The sequence below is a fragment of the Chelonus insularis genome, unplaced genomic scaffold (genome assembly GCF_013357705.1).
Source record: "Chelonus insularis isolate UGA/USDA-ARS -01 unplaced genomic scaffold, ASM1335770v1 contig_323_pilon, whole genome shotgun sequence".
Lineage (NCBI taxonomy): Eukaryota > Metazoa > Arthropoda > Insecta > Hymenoptera > Braconidae > Chelonus > Chelonus insularis.
In genome coordinates this window covers 19,634-35,062 of record NW_023276493.1, presented here as the reverse complement: position 1 = coordinate 35,062, position 15,429 = coordinate 19,634, and the positions used below count along the sequence as shown (strand labels likewise).

General features: G+C 32.6%; 1 protein-coding gene across 3 annotated transcripts in view; it reads right to left on the bottom strand.

Moving 5' to 3' along the window:
• stet (stem cell tumor) overlaps positions 1–10,063 on the bottom strand; it is a 39,386-nt gene extending 29,323 nt beyond the window's left edge. For 2 of the 3 annotated variants that reach the window (XR_004690196.1, XM_035081372.1), the window contains exons 1-2: positions 5,461–5,887; positions 529–646 (exon numbers count right to left, since the gene is read on the bottom strand). Coding sequence is in view for 2 of the 3 variants with exons in the window: in XM_035081372.1 (XP_034937263.1) it covers positions 529–646; positions 5,461–5,633 (291 nt within the window). In the remaining variant the exon portion in view is untranslated. Of the gene's footprint in view, positions 1–528; positions 647–5,460; positions 5,888–9,947 lie in introns of those variants that run through there. The other variant, XM_035081373.1, reaches the window with a different exon arrangement.
• Positions 10,064–15,429: the final 5,366 nt, after the last annotated feature.

Below are 15,429 nucleotides of genomic sequence, written 5' to 3'. Positions count from 1 at the left end.
AAACAGGAAAATGCTTTTACTAATCAAACAAGCTTCTAGGATTTACGTAAATTAAATTCAAGTATTATTTGTTTCTTTCGCATGAAGATAATTATGAATTTATTTATTACACAAATTATTCTTATTTTAAAGATTATGAATAAATAAAATATTTTCATTCTTTTATCCATTATTTACTGATGATGAGTTTGAGTACAGAATAATTTTATAACATTTTACTTTCAAAAAATATGCTAATTATATTTCTTTTATATTTATTTTTATTATTGATCAAATTTTATTATAATAAATTGAAAGGTATTAGATAATAATCAAATTTAAAAATAAGATAATTATAATCAATAAGATATTAATAATAAAAAAAAAAGAATTAATTGTTGTGGAGTTTAGTAGAGATTTATATGAAAATAAGGCCAAAAAATTAATTGAAAACATTAGTTATTTTTAGCTTATTGGATAAAAAGTTTCCCAGCTTATGTCATCGTAATATGTAAAAGATAAATATGTGCATTTATAATGACAACTCACCTCGACTAGGGTAATGAGGATAATAAAAAGCGGAGGTGGACAACATGTATAGCGATCAGCGTAATATTTTCTATCTCTTTCTTCGGTGAGAAATTCATCACCGATCATGCGCACCATCCTGTAAATAAAACCAAAATTAATTAACTGATATATCATCGTTCAATTTAATATTAAAACATGTAGATATTTAAATTTGAATAGGAAATTTGTCATTGTCAGTAACACCAGTATACTAAAATCGCAGAATCATGAGTAAATCCTCGTTTTGTTTGAAATTACAAGCATTATCCGGTATAGTTCGATCTGCTCAATTAATTTATCCTGTCGTTCGTTAATAATACGGATTTAACAAATTGTTCTTCAATGCGTATTCAATTACATCATTCAGAGATTTAATTCATATCATATATATTTGTAAGTATAAAGTTGAAATGAAATTTTTCATTATCATTGTGTTGTTGTTTTTTTTTTTTTTTATTCTCTATTGTAATCTTGTTACTAGAGTCTGAACTAACATGAAATAAATTACAAGGATTTTTATTATTATCTAAAACACAAAACCGAGGATAAATAAAGTAAACGTATATACCTTCAACTACAATACAATGTGGATTCATTAAAAAATTTTCCCTTTTTCATTAAATATGTATACACTTTCGAGAAAATTAATTAACGTAAACTTTATAAAAGTAGCTTGAAAAATAATGTCAAATATCATTTTTGAAACTTTTTTCTTTTATAGTTAGCAGCTAAATTAGAATGTTTTACCTACATGTAATTGAATTTTCTATAATTATATTTTAGATTGCTCATACACAAGTACCATCAAGAGCTTTTTACCCCCCTTTTTTCCTTTGTATCTTTGTTACTCTATTTTATATATCTGCTTTCTATGAAATCAATGAAGGGAAAAAAAAAGAAAATAACATGACTGCAGTGGAAACAATAGTGTTTGCCTGTCAGCACTACGTTAGTCGAGAGCTCCTATAAGCGCGAAAAAGAGATAATAATTCCATTGTCTCGAAGAGTTCCATTGCAGAATTTTTCTTTTCCTCGAGATACAGTTGAGTATACCAAAGGCAGAAGAGGGAAATATAAAGCTGCGATTGTGCGTTTATATTCTTCACTACTCTATTTCAATTTATATTACTCCAATCTCGTGGCTGGTGTATAGAACCCGGAAAGTCGTTCACCATCACTACCTAATCTTCCTCGTGGCTAAATCAACAATATAATTCTTACGTAAGGTGACCCGGGGCACGATGGGACATTCAAGATAATAAAATATTTACCAACTATTTTTATGTTACGAATTTTTGAATTAAAAGTAATGAAATTCTTTTTGTTATTTCATTTTATTTGGTAGCAACACGTTATGAAGTTTCTTATCAACCCTCGACAGTGTTTTTATAATACTTGAATATTGATTCGAAGGTTGAAAAGTAAAGGGTTTACACGACTCCTTGTCATACAGAGAAGGATTGAGTCTCCTATCCTGGATTACTGCCACATTATCTTCCTTTTTTCTTTTATATGTAATCATTGACCGCGTAAAAAAAACCCTCGGTAGATCCCAATGTAAGATGGTTGGACACGCGAATGTGCTCTGCACGAATAGTATTTTAACGGAGGAAGTGGAATTTTTATATTAATTTTAATTGACCTCATTGCATTTTTATTATCTTAAGCCTAATTGAATTCTTATATTATGATGCACACTGTACGTTTGAGAAGAAGTCATGTCATATGAATATATTTATAGATATTTTACTCTAGAGTCAAATATTATATTCAAGTCAAATTAAGGAACTAAAAAGTTTTCTCAAGGATGATATTTATGTTACGGCTGTGACATTTTTTATAAATTATCTGACTACAAGTCCTGTGAAAAAAAAACCTCCTCAACTCTTTCTCATATTTTATACATTCAGAAAATATAAGTTTAATTATTGCAACTTTGATATGAGTATTTATTAATCGTTGATACTTTTGAAATTCACACTGAGAGATGGATTTTATTACAGAGTTTGCGGAGACATGCAAGTAAATATAATATTTTTATAAATATTAGATGATTTAAAATAAATTGCTATTTTTTGTAACAAAAATGTTTACACAATATTTTTCTATTTATAAAAAGAATTTTTTTTTTTTTAATAATAATTCAATGAAAAATGTATTACTGCTAGCAATGAATACTCAGCTTTTTAATAAAGCTAATTGCAAACAAAATTCAACTGATATTTTTTGTGATAAAAAATTATTTGATTTGGAAAGAAAAAAAAAAAAATTCATTCATCATATAATATAATTCATAGCTGTATAGTTAAAAAAGTTTAACAATTAATCAATTCCTTCAACAAAGTTTCAAGAAATTTCTGTACAATGTCTATCATAATTATAAAAAAAAGAAATAAATATCCGAGAAATTAATTATTTAAATATCAAATTATTTCACGGTATTTTATTTTTAAAAATAAACACCAGGCATATATCGACTATTTCTTGGAACAAAACAATATGCATAAATAAACAATGTATTTCTGAAAGATGATTTGCTACCAAGAACGCACATTTCTCTGTAAAATAATCGAGTCGATAGTATCAAATCGATGAGGACACAATTAGTGTGTAGATTACCGAGGTATAGAACCCCCAGACCAATGGTTTCATAGAACGCACATAGAAATGCAGTACGACAATACTATAAGCCTTGGTCTATGCGGTTGACCATACGATCGTTCATCATCGCCAAGAGTAGCAGCAGTGGCCGTTATCCGGACGATCAAACGACCGCGCGGTCCGGATTCCTCTGACTTTTATATAATCCGTATTCTCTACCTTTATCTTTCAGTGACGGCTGCGAATTGACTGTAAGCGCCGGCGCTACATTCCGTGCTGGTCGTGAATAGTTTGGAAGGTAAAAAGTACGCAGCGAGTCGACGTTTGTTATAGTTGGATTGAGGTGAGAAGAATGAGAATAAAATAAAAATGAAAATTATATTGAGGCGCCAGCTTGACGGTCGAAGGAGAATTCAATCTCTCTGCAGTCTTCTTCCTACTCTCAGTTTGAACCTACTACCCAACCCCTGTAGCTCGTTAGTACCGGTAATTGTCACTTGTTAGGTGCCAACTTGTCATCCGACTTGGTTGCTCCTCACTCTCTCTCTCTTCTTTCTCTTACTGTTTCTCTAATACCAAGTGGAAGAGAGTCATGACGACGGACACGAGTCAGCTGAGAGGACAACGAATACCACTCACGGATAGAGAGACTAGACTCACAACAGGGAAAATCCGTCGGAAATTGTCCAATCGATTTTATATTCCCTCTGCCTTTGTGGTTTGTTACTCGGAATACTAACGACAAATGCTCACAGTAGTGTATCCAGCTCTATCAATTTTCGCTGTAAGAGCTGGACCATGAATAATAGAACCTGTGTAATTACTCAAATTATATTGAAACACTCGGGATTTTCATAAAGCCGACGTAGATGTATCGTTTATTACATTTGTCGACTATCAGATTCGTTAAAAGCTGCATATATGATGTATCATGATTGGAAGGTTCTTCATATATGCAACGTCTATTTGATCAATCGAGCAAACATCCAAAAATGTTTTAATTGATTAGTGAGCATGCTATGATAGAAAGGAATGTTTGCCGAAATTTCATACAACCTTCATTTGCTAAGGATTCAATCATTTAACCAACATTTTCAGAAACTATTTCTCGTATATCGATAGACCTTTGGATCTGAATTAATGATGTATTACCGATTGAAGTTAATCAAAGTTTAATGAATTTATTTTTCGAATGTGATAAAAAAATTTATAAATAATGAAATTTGTTAAGTGAAATAGAAAAAAAAATGACAAAATGTAGGATTACTTGTTATATAATTAGTGAGAAAATTTGCATTGTGAACGGATGGAAACTTTAAGGATAATTTAAATAAATTTTTACCAATGTTAGAAAGAAAGAAAAAATATGGAAATTGAGTGTCGCGATGAGTTACGAAGAAGAAGTAGCTTTTACTTTTTATCCTTTTTTTTTTCTTATTCGCCAATGCAATCTCTCGATTCTCGATAAAGGAGAGAAATGAAGAAATAAGATGCAACGAAACTTTTTCTTGTGACTTGGTGTTTATATTTTTGATGTATATATATAGATATTTTTTTTTATCAATTTTAACGAGATCTACTCTTTTTCAACAGTTTGACAGAAGAACATTTGGAAAATTGTGGCTTACAATATTGGATGCAAAAAATAAATTGAATACATGTATCAAAATGTATCGATGAATTTCACGTGTCACTTTTTTTTTTCTTTATTTCCTTTTCACTTCACCAAACTTTCGTCTGTTATTTCTAGCTAAACTATTCTGACAATGCCAATAAACTTAAACAGTAGACGATCGCACAGAGGAAAAAAACACTCGATGAAATCCACACAATAGAGTAGAGTAGAGGATAAGAAACATATCAATGGACTAAAGGCAAACTGGATGCTAAAGTAAATATACAACATAAAATAAATTTCGAGGACTTTTATATATATATTATGTTATGACGATTGGATGAAATAAACCGACATATAAGAATTGATGACGCATCACTCGTTGCTATTTTACATTTTAATTCACAAGAGACACTTTGGTTACTCTCACACAACATCCTCCTAACGTAGTGTGTTGGTGTTTCGCAGTATTCTGAAAATAGAGGAGACGCGCAAAAGTTGGTGTCGAACTCAACACGAAACAACAGCACGTGCTTTCAACTTTTTGAATTGAAAGCCTCTTTCCACTTTACAATACTAAACATACTAGTGTATGTGTGTGTGTACCAGTGCTAACTAACTAACAGAAACCTCAATATTAATTCAACCTCAATAAAAACCCAAACTGTTTAAATGTCAATAAAATAAATATTTACATGATAGAGGTGTGTTGGGGCCTCGAGTCAACGCCATTGCCAGGTGCCATCATTGTTATTGCGGTTGTTGGTGATGTTAAAGGGACCGACGTTGTCGAAATAGTTCTCGTAACAGTCCCACGCGATGTATCCTTGAGTATCTTAGTGGCGCTTAGTGGCGTTGTCACACACATTGTTCTTGTAAGGAACACTCAAATTTCACTTAACACTATAAACATTGATACAACACACACGTGTAACGACACACACGTGCACTTTTATTTGATTAATTATAACTCGATTAATGGGACAATAACTACGGGACATTCGTACGTTCCATTGGATCAATAGTGAATTTATTTGACAGGCAAAGAGCAGACACGAGTGTGCCAAGCTCTTTACCTTGATATGCTAGGCCCGCGCGCACGTCTTGTACGTCCTTTCTTACTCGGCGCCACGGGCTTACTGAATGACTGAGTGTGCTGACCGACTGACTTGGCGCGAGAGGCCACAAGTCTTGGCGGGCGTGGGTGTACACGCGCTCGATCATGGTGGGGTTTGCAGTTAACATCGTCATTGGATCAACTCGGGGATGAAAACATATGGGGGGTAAACGACAACCAATCCTAACAGCTCTACATTCTTACCGCTTTTGCCAAGACATCAAAAGCTAACTCGCATTCGGCTACGAGCCGTCGAGATGTGTATTACATATTTTACTGCCTTTTAACTCTTTGTTGTCAATTACACTCCATTATTGTATCACTCTTTTATTATCGACTTCTTTTTAGTTCGAAACATTGCAGTGCCATAGTTTGTTTCTATTTTTCTTTTAGTGATGAGTTTTAATCTTTGTGTTTTTTTCATTTACCTGGAATTAATCTATTGTTTATTTTCACACGATTTGGAGTTGGATCATTTTTTTTTCTTATCACTTATGATATTGTTATAAATATTTAACTGTCTTTTTGGAGTAAACAAATATTATGTTGATTTCAAAATAATCATTGCTTTAGATTTGTTTTAAATTTATGTAAAAGATTATTTTATTTATAGAAAATACTCAGATGTGTAAAAAATGAATTTAATGTATTATTTGGATTTATTGGAACTTAATAAAAGCAATTCTATCAAAAAAGATTAGTCACAATTGGAATTCATTTTACAGATTAAAATGTTGTAAGATTTTTGTGATTTTTTAACTGAAAAGATAATATATTGACACAATGAAAAATTGCATCAAGTGACATATTATACTGTGTTTATTTTAATAATCAGTTTGGAATTTAAAGACTATTTAAAATGTCCTTGCGGGTTTAGGTAGATTCGTATCTTCTAAGTCTTTTAAATACGGTATTCTTATCGGTGAAGATAAATTTGACACTAATTGATTAAGATGATGCTTTAATAGACTTCTCTGGTACATTTTTACTAAACTACGGTATTCCACTTTTCACTATCCTTCGAATCTTCAAATATAATCTTATTTTCAAAGCAACCAGGAGGCTTTTGGGATACCCACATATCCCAATCTTGAGTATTTTCAATTGAGATCTTTGAAGCATCGTCGATTTCTGATTTTTCAGCAAGTTCTCACGCAGTAGTAGTGTGGGAAAATGCAGTACCTTTAGATTGAAAATAAATTTTGTTTTTAAAAAAAAAAGGAAAAGGATTTTCCCAAGTCTTAGAAATGTTGTAAATTGTTGTGAAATTGACTTCAACCTGTCAATTTTCAATGAAAAAACCTTGGTAGTTAAAAAATTTTGGGTATTTACGTGTCAACTGCACTTGAAGGCATTTAAGAAACAATAATCAAACCATTACTTTGAATATAAATGAGACAACTCCTACTTTCTTTTGACTACTGACCACCGAAACGTCCCTGATGATCATTTAAAGTTCTTCAGTGCCTCTATTACGGAGTCTAACGCAGCAGGAAGTGTCCAGGTGGTAAACTTTTACCAGTCAAATTTGGCCCACGTCCTTTATTGCGATCTAGTGTAGACTCCCTCCGAGGTGTTCTGTTACGGTTCTTTCAAGCTTACATTAACTTTGAACAACTTGGGTAACGGGTCTAGGGGCGGCATAACATGTTGGTGCCTGTCTGTGTTCCAATAAAATACTCTACACTATTCGATGAGACGGTGGAGGAAATTGTGCGTGAAGTCAGGCGTCACAATTGAAGTGATCCCATATAATTGACCCGCGGAAAATTGACCATAAATTTGAGCAAACAAGACTATAATACCTTTTCCTCACAATAATGCCTTTTTTTACCTTTCTCAATTTACTTTATTGATTTTTTAGTGTTGCTATTACTTTTTCATCTATCCTCCGGATATATGTTCTCTCATACTTAGACATCGAAAAACATTAATAGGAGGAAAAAAGGCTGCTCCAAATTGTCTAATATGCGGACGTGAGTCCAAGGACACCAGTGAAAGTATCATTAGGGGGAGGTAAGTTTCATACGTGACTCGTCGAATAATGTGTCGTCCAATGTAGAGTGTATATATGTATAAAAGGTATATGTATAAAGCTGAAAGACATGTTATATATTTTCTGTACTTTAGACTTCCCAATTTGCCTCCAAAGTAATAGTAAAGATCTTTCCTTTATATTTATTTTTTTCTCTTTTTCATCTTCCACCGACCTTTGATGTGTTTCGTCTTTGTAGCTGCTGAGACACAGCAATATATAGGAGGCAGAGCTTGTTATACAATAGAAACACGAACAATATGAACGGTAGAAATTCATTGACAAAGTTTTGCCGGTTTACCGTCAACTTTTTTAGTCCATTACGACTTGGGAAATTTACGTTCTCCAACATATCACGTGTGTTTAGCATGAAAAGCTGACTTATTATTGTTTGGAATGTGACCACGAGTACGACGTGTGCGATGTGACCACCCGTATTAAATTGTATATATAAAATACATTTTCGATCGATTTTTCAAATATTTTAAGATACTTTAGAACCTTTTTAACGACTTTATTTATGCTCATCTCTTTTAATCCCGATATATTAAAATATCCCCATTTCTTTTTGAGGAAAAAAATAACCGAAGGACTTTGAGATGTTTCTTTAATGAGAAACAAGAAGCAGAAAAAAAGAACAGGCGTTGACGCGGGCCTATAAGCTCATAAAACTCACTGCCACTTGGGGAACAAAAAATTATGTGAGGTATACGTGAATGAAATAGGTGTAAAATCGTTGTGATAATATTTATAGTAACCCACGTAGAAAATCATTCCAAAGAAACTTGAAAATTATTCTTTCATCGAAATAGTCTCATTTAAATAGTTTTAGTGTGTCAAAGTATTTGAATAAATAAAATAACTCATTTTATTGATAAAGATATAGTTTAGTGATAAGTAAAGAAAAGTATAAAAATAAAATCTGGAGAAAGTTTGAAACTTGAACATTCTTTGAGAAATTTTTTTGATTCACTTTGACAGTTTCGTGTATAGCCACTGTTTCAAATTGACTCATTATAATAATTTCACATAAATAATCTCATAAATATGCATTGAATTATTTTGTTAACTGAAACTTAAGGAATACTAAATACTGTTACATTTAAATCTAAAACATTATTTTGAGGAAGTTTGTCATAAAATTCCATAAAATCTTTTTATAAATAAAATATTGTACTAAAAATACACTTGAAAAGTTTCAATAAGCTTGAATAAAAGCTCCAATTCTACTTCAAGTAAAGTGCAATTTTTAAAAAGTGTTTGAGATAAAAAAAAACTGCTCTTTAATCTAAAAAAATAAAAAGCTATTTAATGAGCTCAGAAAGTAGCAATTAATTTTACACGTTTTATTGTTACATTTAATTTGTTTTCTCTTCAAAAGACAATTTTGTTTTCTTGGCATGTACATGGGAAAAGTGCACAACCATGTTGCATCTCGCAAAAGAAAGAAAAGTCTATCATTTTTTTTTTCTGTTTATTTTTCTTGTACTCTGTACATTGGTGTTCACTCCGCATGCTATTCGCGTGGTTAGTAGAAAGACGACGGTTTCCTCAAGTTACTTGAGCAAAATTTACATAGTCCGCTTCGCGTCACATTTACGTAGACGACACGTAAGGATCTAAAGGGCTCGAGGGGTGAGGAAAAAGCGTCTAGGGGATAGTAGAAAAGCAGCAGCAACCACTGGGAAGAAAATGCTAACTCCAGAAAAGTGTACCTAGTCCATGTACATAGACAGCATAGTGAGTCTTAAAACATATATAGAACAAGAATCAAGGAGACTTTGCTACTCTTCTTTTTCATGATGAGTTACCTGCTTTGAATAAAAAGGCCAAAGCTGGTACTTGGGACAATTTCACCAGCAGCCTAGCTAAGTTGTTTGCCACCTGAATCCCTAGATTATTAAACCAATTGATGAACAATAAATAGAAATCACCACATTCCGTGGAAACCTAGTGCCAATAAGCACCTGATAGGACATTGACATTTTTCCTGTCTCATCTGGTGTGAATTGAACAAAGTAGCAACTTACCTGCGAAACAGTGGAGGTTCATGGATCAGAAGATGAAAGTCATTTTCTGAGCAAACTTCTCTGTCACGATGGTGAACTGCGCACTTGAAACTTCGTGTTCGTTTCCCGCTCATCTGAGAAATTAAAAAAAAAAAGAAACTTTTTTAACAACTGTTTGAATAATTATCAACTTGTCTTTAATTATAAATTATTTCTTTTTTCTTTAAAAAGTTGATTAATTAATTAGCGTAGAATTCATTTAATGACATCAAATTAATTGCTTTTTAAATTTAATAAAGGAACATCTCCATGACACAATATGTGCTCCAATGATTTGAATCATTTGATGATTAATTTTGTTTCTGTAGTAATTTTAATCTTTAATGAGCTCCAAAAAGAAACAATAAATGCAAAAGAATCTGATATTTTTTTCCATGTATTTATAAAACAATATTGAAGAAGTATGATAATGTATCATCATCAATCAAATAAAAAGTAAAAAACCAGTAATGATTCTGAGTATAACATTACCCCGAAAATAACTGGAGGATATGTATCCTCGAAACTCGAATAAAATAAAATTGGCGAGATCGTTGCGTAGTTAGGATTGGGTTTCGGTAATGTGGTTAGGCAAATGTGGTAGAACGAAGGGGAGAAAAGTGTGGATATCTAATTCTACACCTTCTAGACACTCTTATTACTCTCTCCATTGGCTTCTGAAGATTCATCGATGTCTTATTCTCGCTTGGGGAAATAAGGTAAGTTTGGACTTGCGGTTACGAAGGCAGCAGGAGAGTAGCAAAGCAAAGAGTGTATACAAGGGCGTACGTTGGCTTGCGGAAACTGTGGCAGTCGTGGCTTCTTCAGTCTTTGATTGCCAAAAAGACGGGCAACGCCGTCAAATAGACTGAAGTAAACTCGGAATGTAAAATGAAAGAACGGAGAGGAGAAGACGGAGAATGCAGAAGACTAATACGATGCGAGTTGTCGTCAAGAAATAGACAGAACAGGAAAAGAATGAAGAAAAAAAGTTTGTGAAAGAAGACTGAAAAAAAAAAGGAAAATTTAATTTGACTTGGTCTTAAAGAAACGTTATCGACTCAGTTGTTGTATTCTTTTTCTCATACATTTCTATCTACCATTTTAAAGCTCGTTTAAACTAAATGAGAATGCGGGACTTGAAAGCCTAATAGAAGCATGCGTTTTTACTTATTAGGACTACTTTTATCTTACTTTTTTTTTTCATCATTTTCTTTCCACTTTAAAGACTCCAGACGTTCTTCCATTTATTGGCTATGAAATGACCAATTCCACCAAGTAAATCTTCGACTTGGTGCATTTTACGAGTTTGCACAAGCTTTCCTTTAGTAGTACCAGTGGATCAATATGAACCAAGGGTACGAGAGACATTGATTCAGCTTAACTTGCTAAACCTCTAGGGATTAATTTAACCATTACAAGATGTTTGGAACTTGTAATGTCTATTCAGTTTTAATATTAAAGTTAAATAAACAACCCTCCTAGGGAGCAAGAGTGGTTTATTACTGATCTAATATTGGATCAAGCTTGAAAACGTTGATGATGATGTCTAATGATGTAGCAGTCTCACTTCCTACTAAATAAAGTTATAAGTTTCTAAAGATTTCATTGATGATTAACTTGGTACTGATTAATATGATTAAGTTTTTCTATTGGATATTCTCAGATGGAATAAATATTCATGTCTAGTATATGTTTGATAGGGTGGAATATGTGAGAATGGATGTTGATGGTGAAGTTGAGAATAAAATTGAACAAAAGTAGAAGCTTTTACACCAAAAAGTGATTTTAAATTCGATAGGTACGAAGAGTAAAATGTATTGGAAATGAAAAAATTCAAGTGATAAAAAGAAGAAGAAAAAAAGAGAGCATCAACGAATGCTAGGAATATACTGTATCTATACATTGGGTACGCTTTTCGCGCGCGGGATAACTCGTGGATTACAATCTCTTCCTCTCTGCTAGAGCTTCCGCCTGGTGGATTTCTGCACTGAAAGAAATATTCAGCGCACGAAAAACACGTTTTCGTTGAGCTTGCGCATCATCCACACAATATATGCATATACAGATTATTACATATATGTCTATAACATGTAGGGAAGGTACAACAGTATGTGACGAGAATACGTATATGCTTCAACAATTTACATACGACTGGTCATACGTTGGCAAACCCTCGATGGGGTGCATCCAACCATTGACATTCCACCAAGAATAGTGCATTACATCTCACACTGAAGCTTTGATGAACATGACGCATGTATAACTCATCTTCTTTTTTGGATTTTAATATTATCTTTGAATATGAAATGCGAAGAAAAAAGTGTTCAGCAGTCATTAGAATGAAGAACGTAATTTATTCCATACCATTAGTTGGGATTACCACAGGGAGATTCATTTGCTTGTGTTTGCTGATGCAGTCCGATTCTCGGGAAAAGGCTAATGGCCAGTACAATCCTATGGAGCGGAAAATTTGCTGTACAGGAACACAAAGTCCTGCACTAGTGAGATTTGTCGATGATCGTTCTCGCCTAATCGAATTGGATATTCCACTCACCAACGCTATGTTTAACGATTAGTTCTGTTTACCTACACGACAGAGTATTATCAGCTTAATTATTGTGAAGGAGAAGTCGATTAAATTAAATATTATTTCTTTTTCATTGTTTCACCTCTTTTTTATAGACTTTCTAACTTGATAAATTTTTTTTTCTTACCTAAAAAAATGAACGAAAAAAAAAAACTTTAACGTAAGGTTTTAAAAAGGTACAAAATGTCTTTTTCATGGTTCAGCGGTTTTGAATGGAACTTTATTTAGCATGAAAAGAACAAGTTGAATAAAATTATCCAAATGGTTATTGTTTTAACTTTAATAACTATAAAAATACTAAGTCCAGCTATCTGTGATACTAATAAAAGGTTTGCATCTGGTAGATAATTATTTCAGCTAGTTAACAGCTGGTTGATAGAATAGTTTTTAAAAACAACACTCCATCTGTAATTAGTCCTAGTGATAAATAATCACTCATGATAATTGAAACAATAATGATAGGTTACTAGTGAAAAATCAAACAAACTGGTCCAATTTATGCATCAAACATTAAAGAATTTGAATGACTAATTAATCATAAATAACTACAGGTTAAAATTAGAATCAATTTAACTGTTCAAATATTTTAAACTCAATTTTTCGGTGACAAAAATGTCCCTTTTATATCATAACTCATTGTCATACACTTTCGTCCTTATTCCAACAAACTTTCAATGTGCCACCAAGAAAAATGTAGATAATGATCGCCCTAATGGCAAACGAGGTAAGGTAGATTTTAACCAGAAGATAAGTGGCACGAAAGTTTACAAATTGTATACAAAGTCTTGAGTAGATCAAACATATTATAGCATTCTCCAACAGATTTGGATGTCTAAATGCTGACTAATTGCTACAATAGACATACCACATGAGGATCCACCATTTTGATCTAGGGTAGGGTTAATGACCCTCAAATAGGATTTGGGTGATTATAATTAAAGATAATTATGTCAGAAATTATCTGGAATGATCGTAAAAAAGAAATGGCAGGGTAATTACTGTTTAATAAGCATTTAATAAAATATATAAACTGATTTTGGGTGTATGAGCAACAATTGTTATTCCCAGACGCGATGGAAATTTTCAATATTCGCCAGTTTCATGTTTGGGCCGCTTAATTGCCAATCGGGAATTAATATCAATTGGTTGGTGGCTGGAGGTTGAACATAGAAAACCGCGGACGAATCATTGGACGTGTTGGACTCAGGGTGAGCCACAACGTGGTTCAATATAATTGAATACAAGTATACTGTTTATATTAAATATCTATTTAAATTTTTTAAATCAATTTCTTTCATGATCGTACGCTCTTTTGCTGTTGCTTCCGAACGCATGTAAAACATAAATCGTCGGCATTGTTATAGAACTGGAGATATAAATGCCTGCGGAACCGGAAGAGTCTTAATGCAGACCTCGAGATTGTCGGTTATGATATAGAAAAAAAAAATAAGTCCAGTCACTGCCTCTGGGGTCAACGTAATTAGGCGTTATTTTACAAATGAACTCGAGTACTTGGCTCATCTTTTTAGTATTTAATAACAATCATTTATATTATATAGTATTTATAAGTTAACAACGAGTTTTATTATAAATGCAGTAGAGTTACTAAAAAAAGTCACGAGCTTTCAAAAATAATAATAATTTTTTAATGCTAATAAGAATAATATTGAAAAATGGATAAAGTACAGAAATATTCTTAAATTATTTATAAGCTTCTAAAGTTATTGTAGACTTGAAAAGTTTGAATAAATATAAGAGTAATGTTTGTTGTAGTTTTTCTTTGAATTTTTTTATAAAGTTTTTATTGTAACTGAAGCAGAAATGTCTTTTTTGACGTGGAACAATTATTCAAACGAATAATAACTGCAATGGTAATGTAAAAAAATATTGTAAATATTATTATTTTAAAAATATTATTCTCTCTGGAAAATGAGTTATTTTTTTTTCTAGTAAAGTTAAGCACTACAAATTGATGATGCTTTGTTAAAACTAATTTAATTAAATAATTACCCTCTTTAAAGCAGAAAATTAAAATTTTAATAATCTATTAAAAACTTTTATTTTCTTCTTAATAAAGAAAAATCATTGCAAATCGTTTTATATTCACAAGCATCCATTTTTTCTCTCAGCAGTACTCTCTGAGTGAACTCCATTCCATTATCCATCCAATACGACTGCATACAATAAACAAGACTACAAGGAAAGAAATATTTTCCAGTGGAGTTTAATACAAAACCATTTATTAACCAGAACCAAACTTTTCCTTCAATGTACTTGAATTAATGACAGCAAGAAAATTGGAGCAATTTAGCAAGTGATAAAAAGGAATGAAATAAATGATTATTAGCTGAAGGAGTATAGTCTTTTAGTTTTCTAATCGTCGTGCTCACAAAGCGTTTCCGTCTAGCCTAGTAATTTCCAGTAATGTTTCATGATCCTGGCGCTTGTGCACGCTCCATCTCCGTTGCCGTAACGAGCCGTTGTACAGAGGAGAAGAGTGAGTTTAGAGACGAGAAAGGTACTTACGTTCATGTATATACCCTACAACGCGCCAAAGTCTCAGTTTTCCTACTCAACATTGTGGTGAATCTTACGCCTACTCTGCTCGTCTATCTCATGCACATAAAGATGTGTCTGTATATAAACACATAAACTAGTGTGTTTGGATGTTCATATATAGATGGAGAGACACTATATAGAGGTATCTCTGAGAGAATAGTGGAGCTGGGAACTCCCCGACGTGCTCGGTGAAGACGCCCTCAAAGGCCTGAGGTACACTTACATCGTCTCGTAATGGATACACGTGTACAATCGATCGTGGCTTGCCTCCATTGCTTGCTCCTCGGTACACTTTATCCAGAGAATATTGTTGAC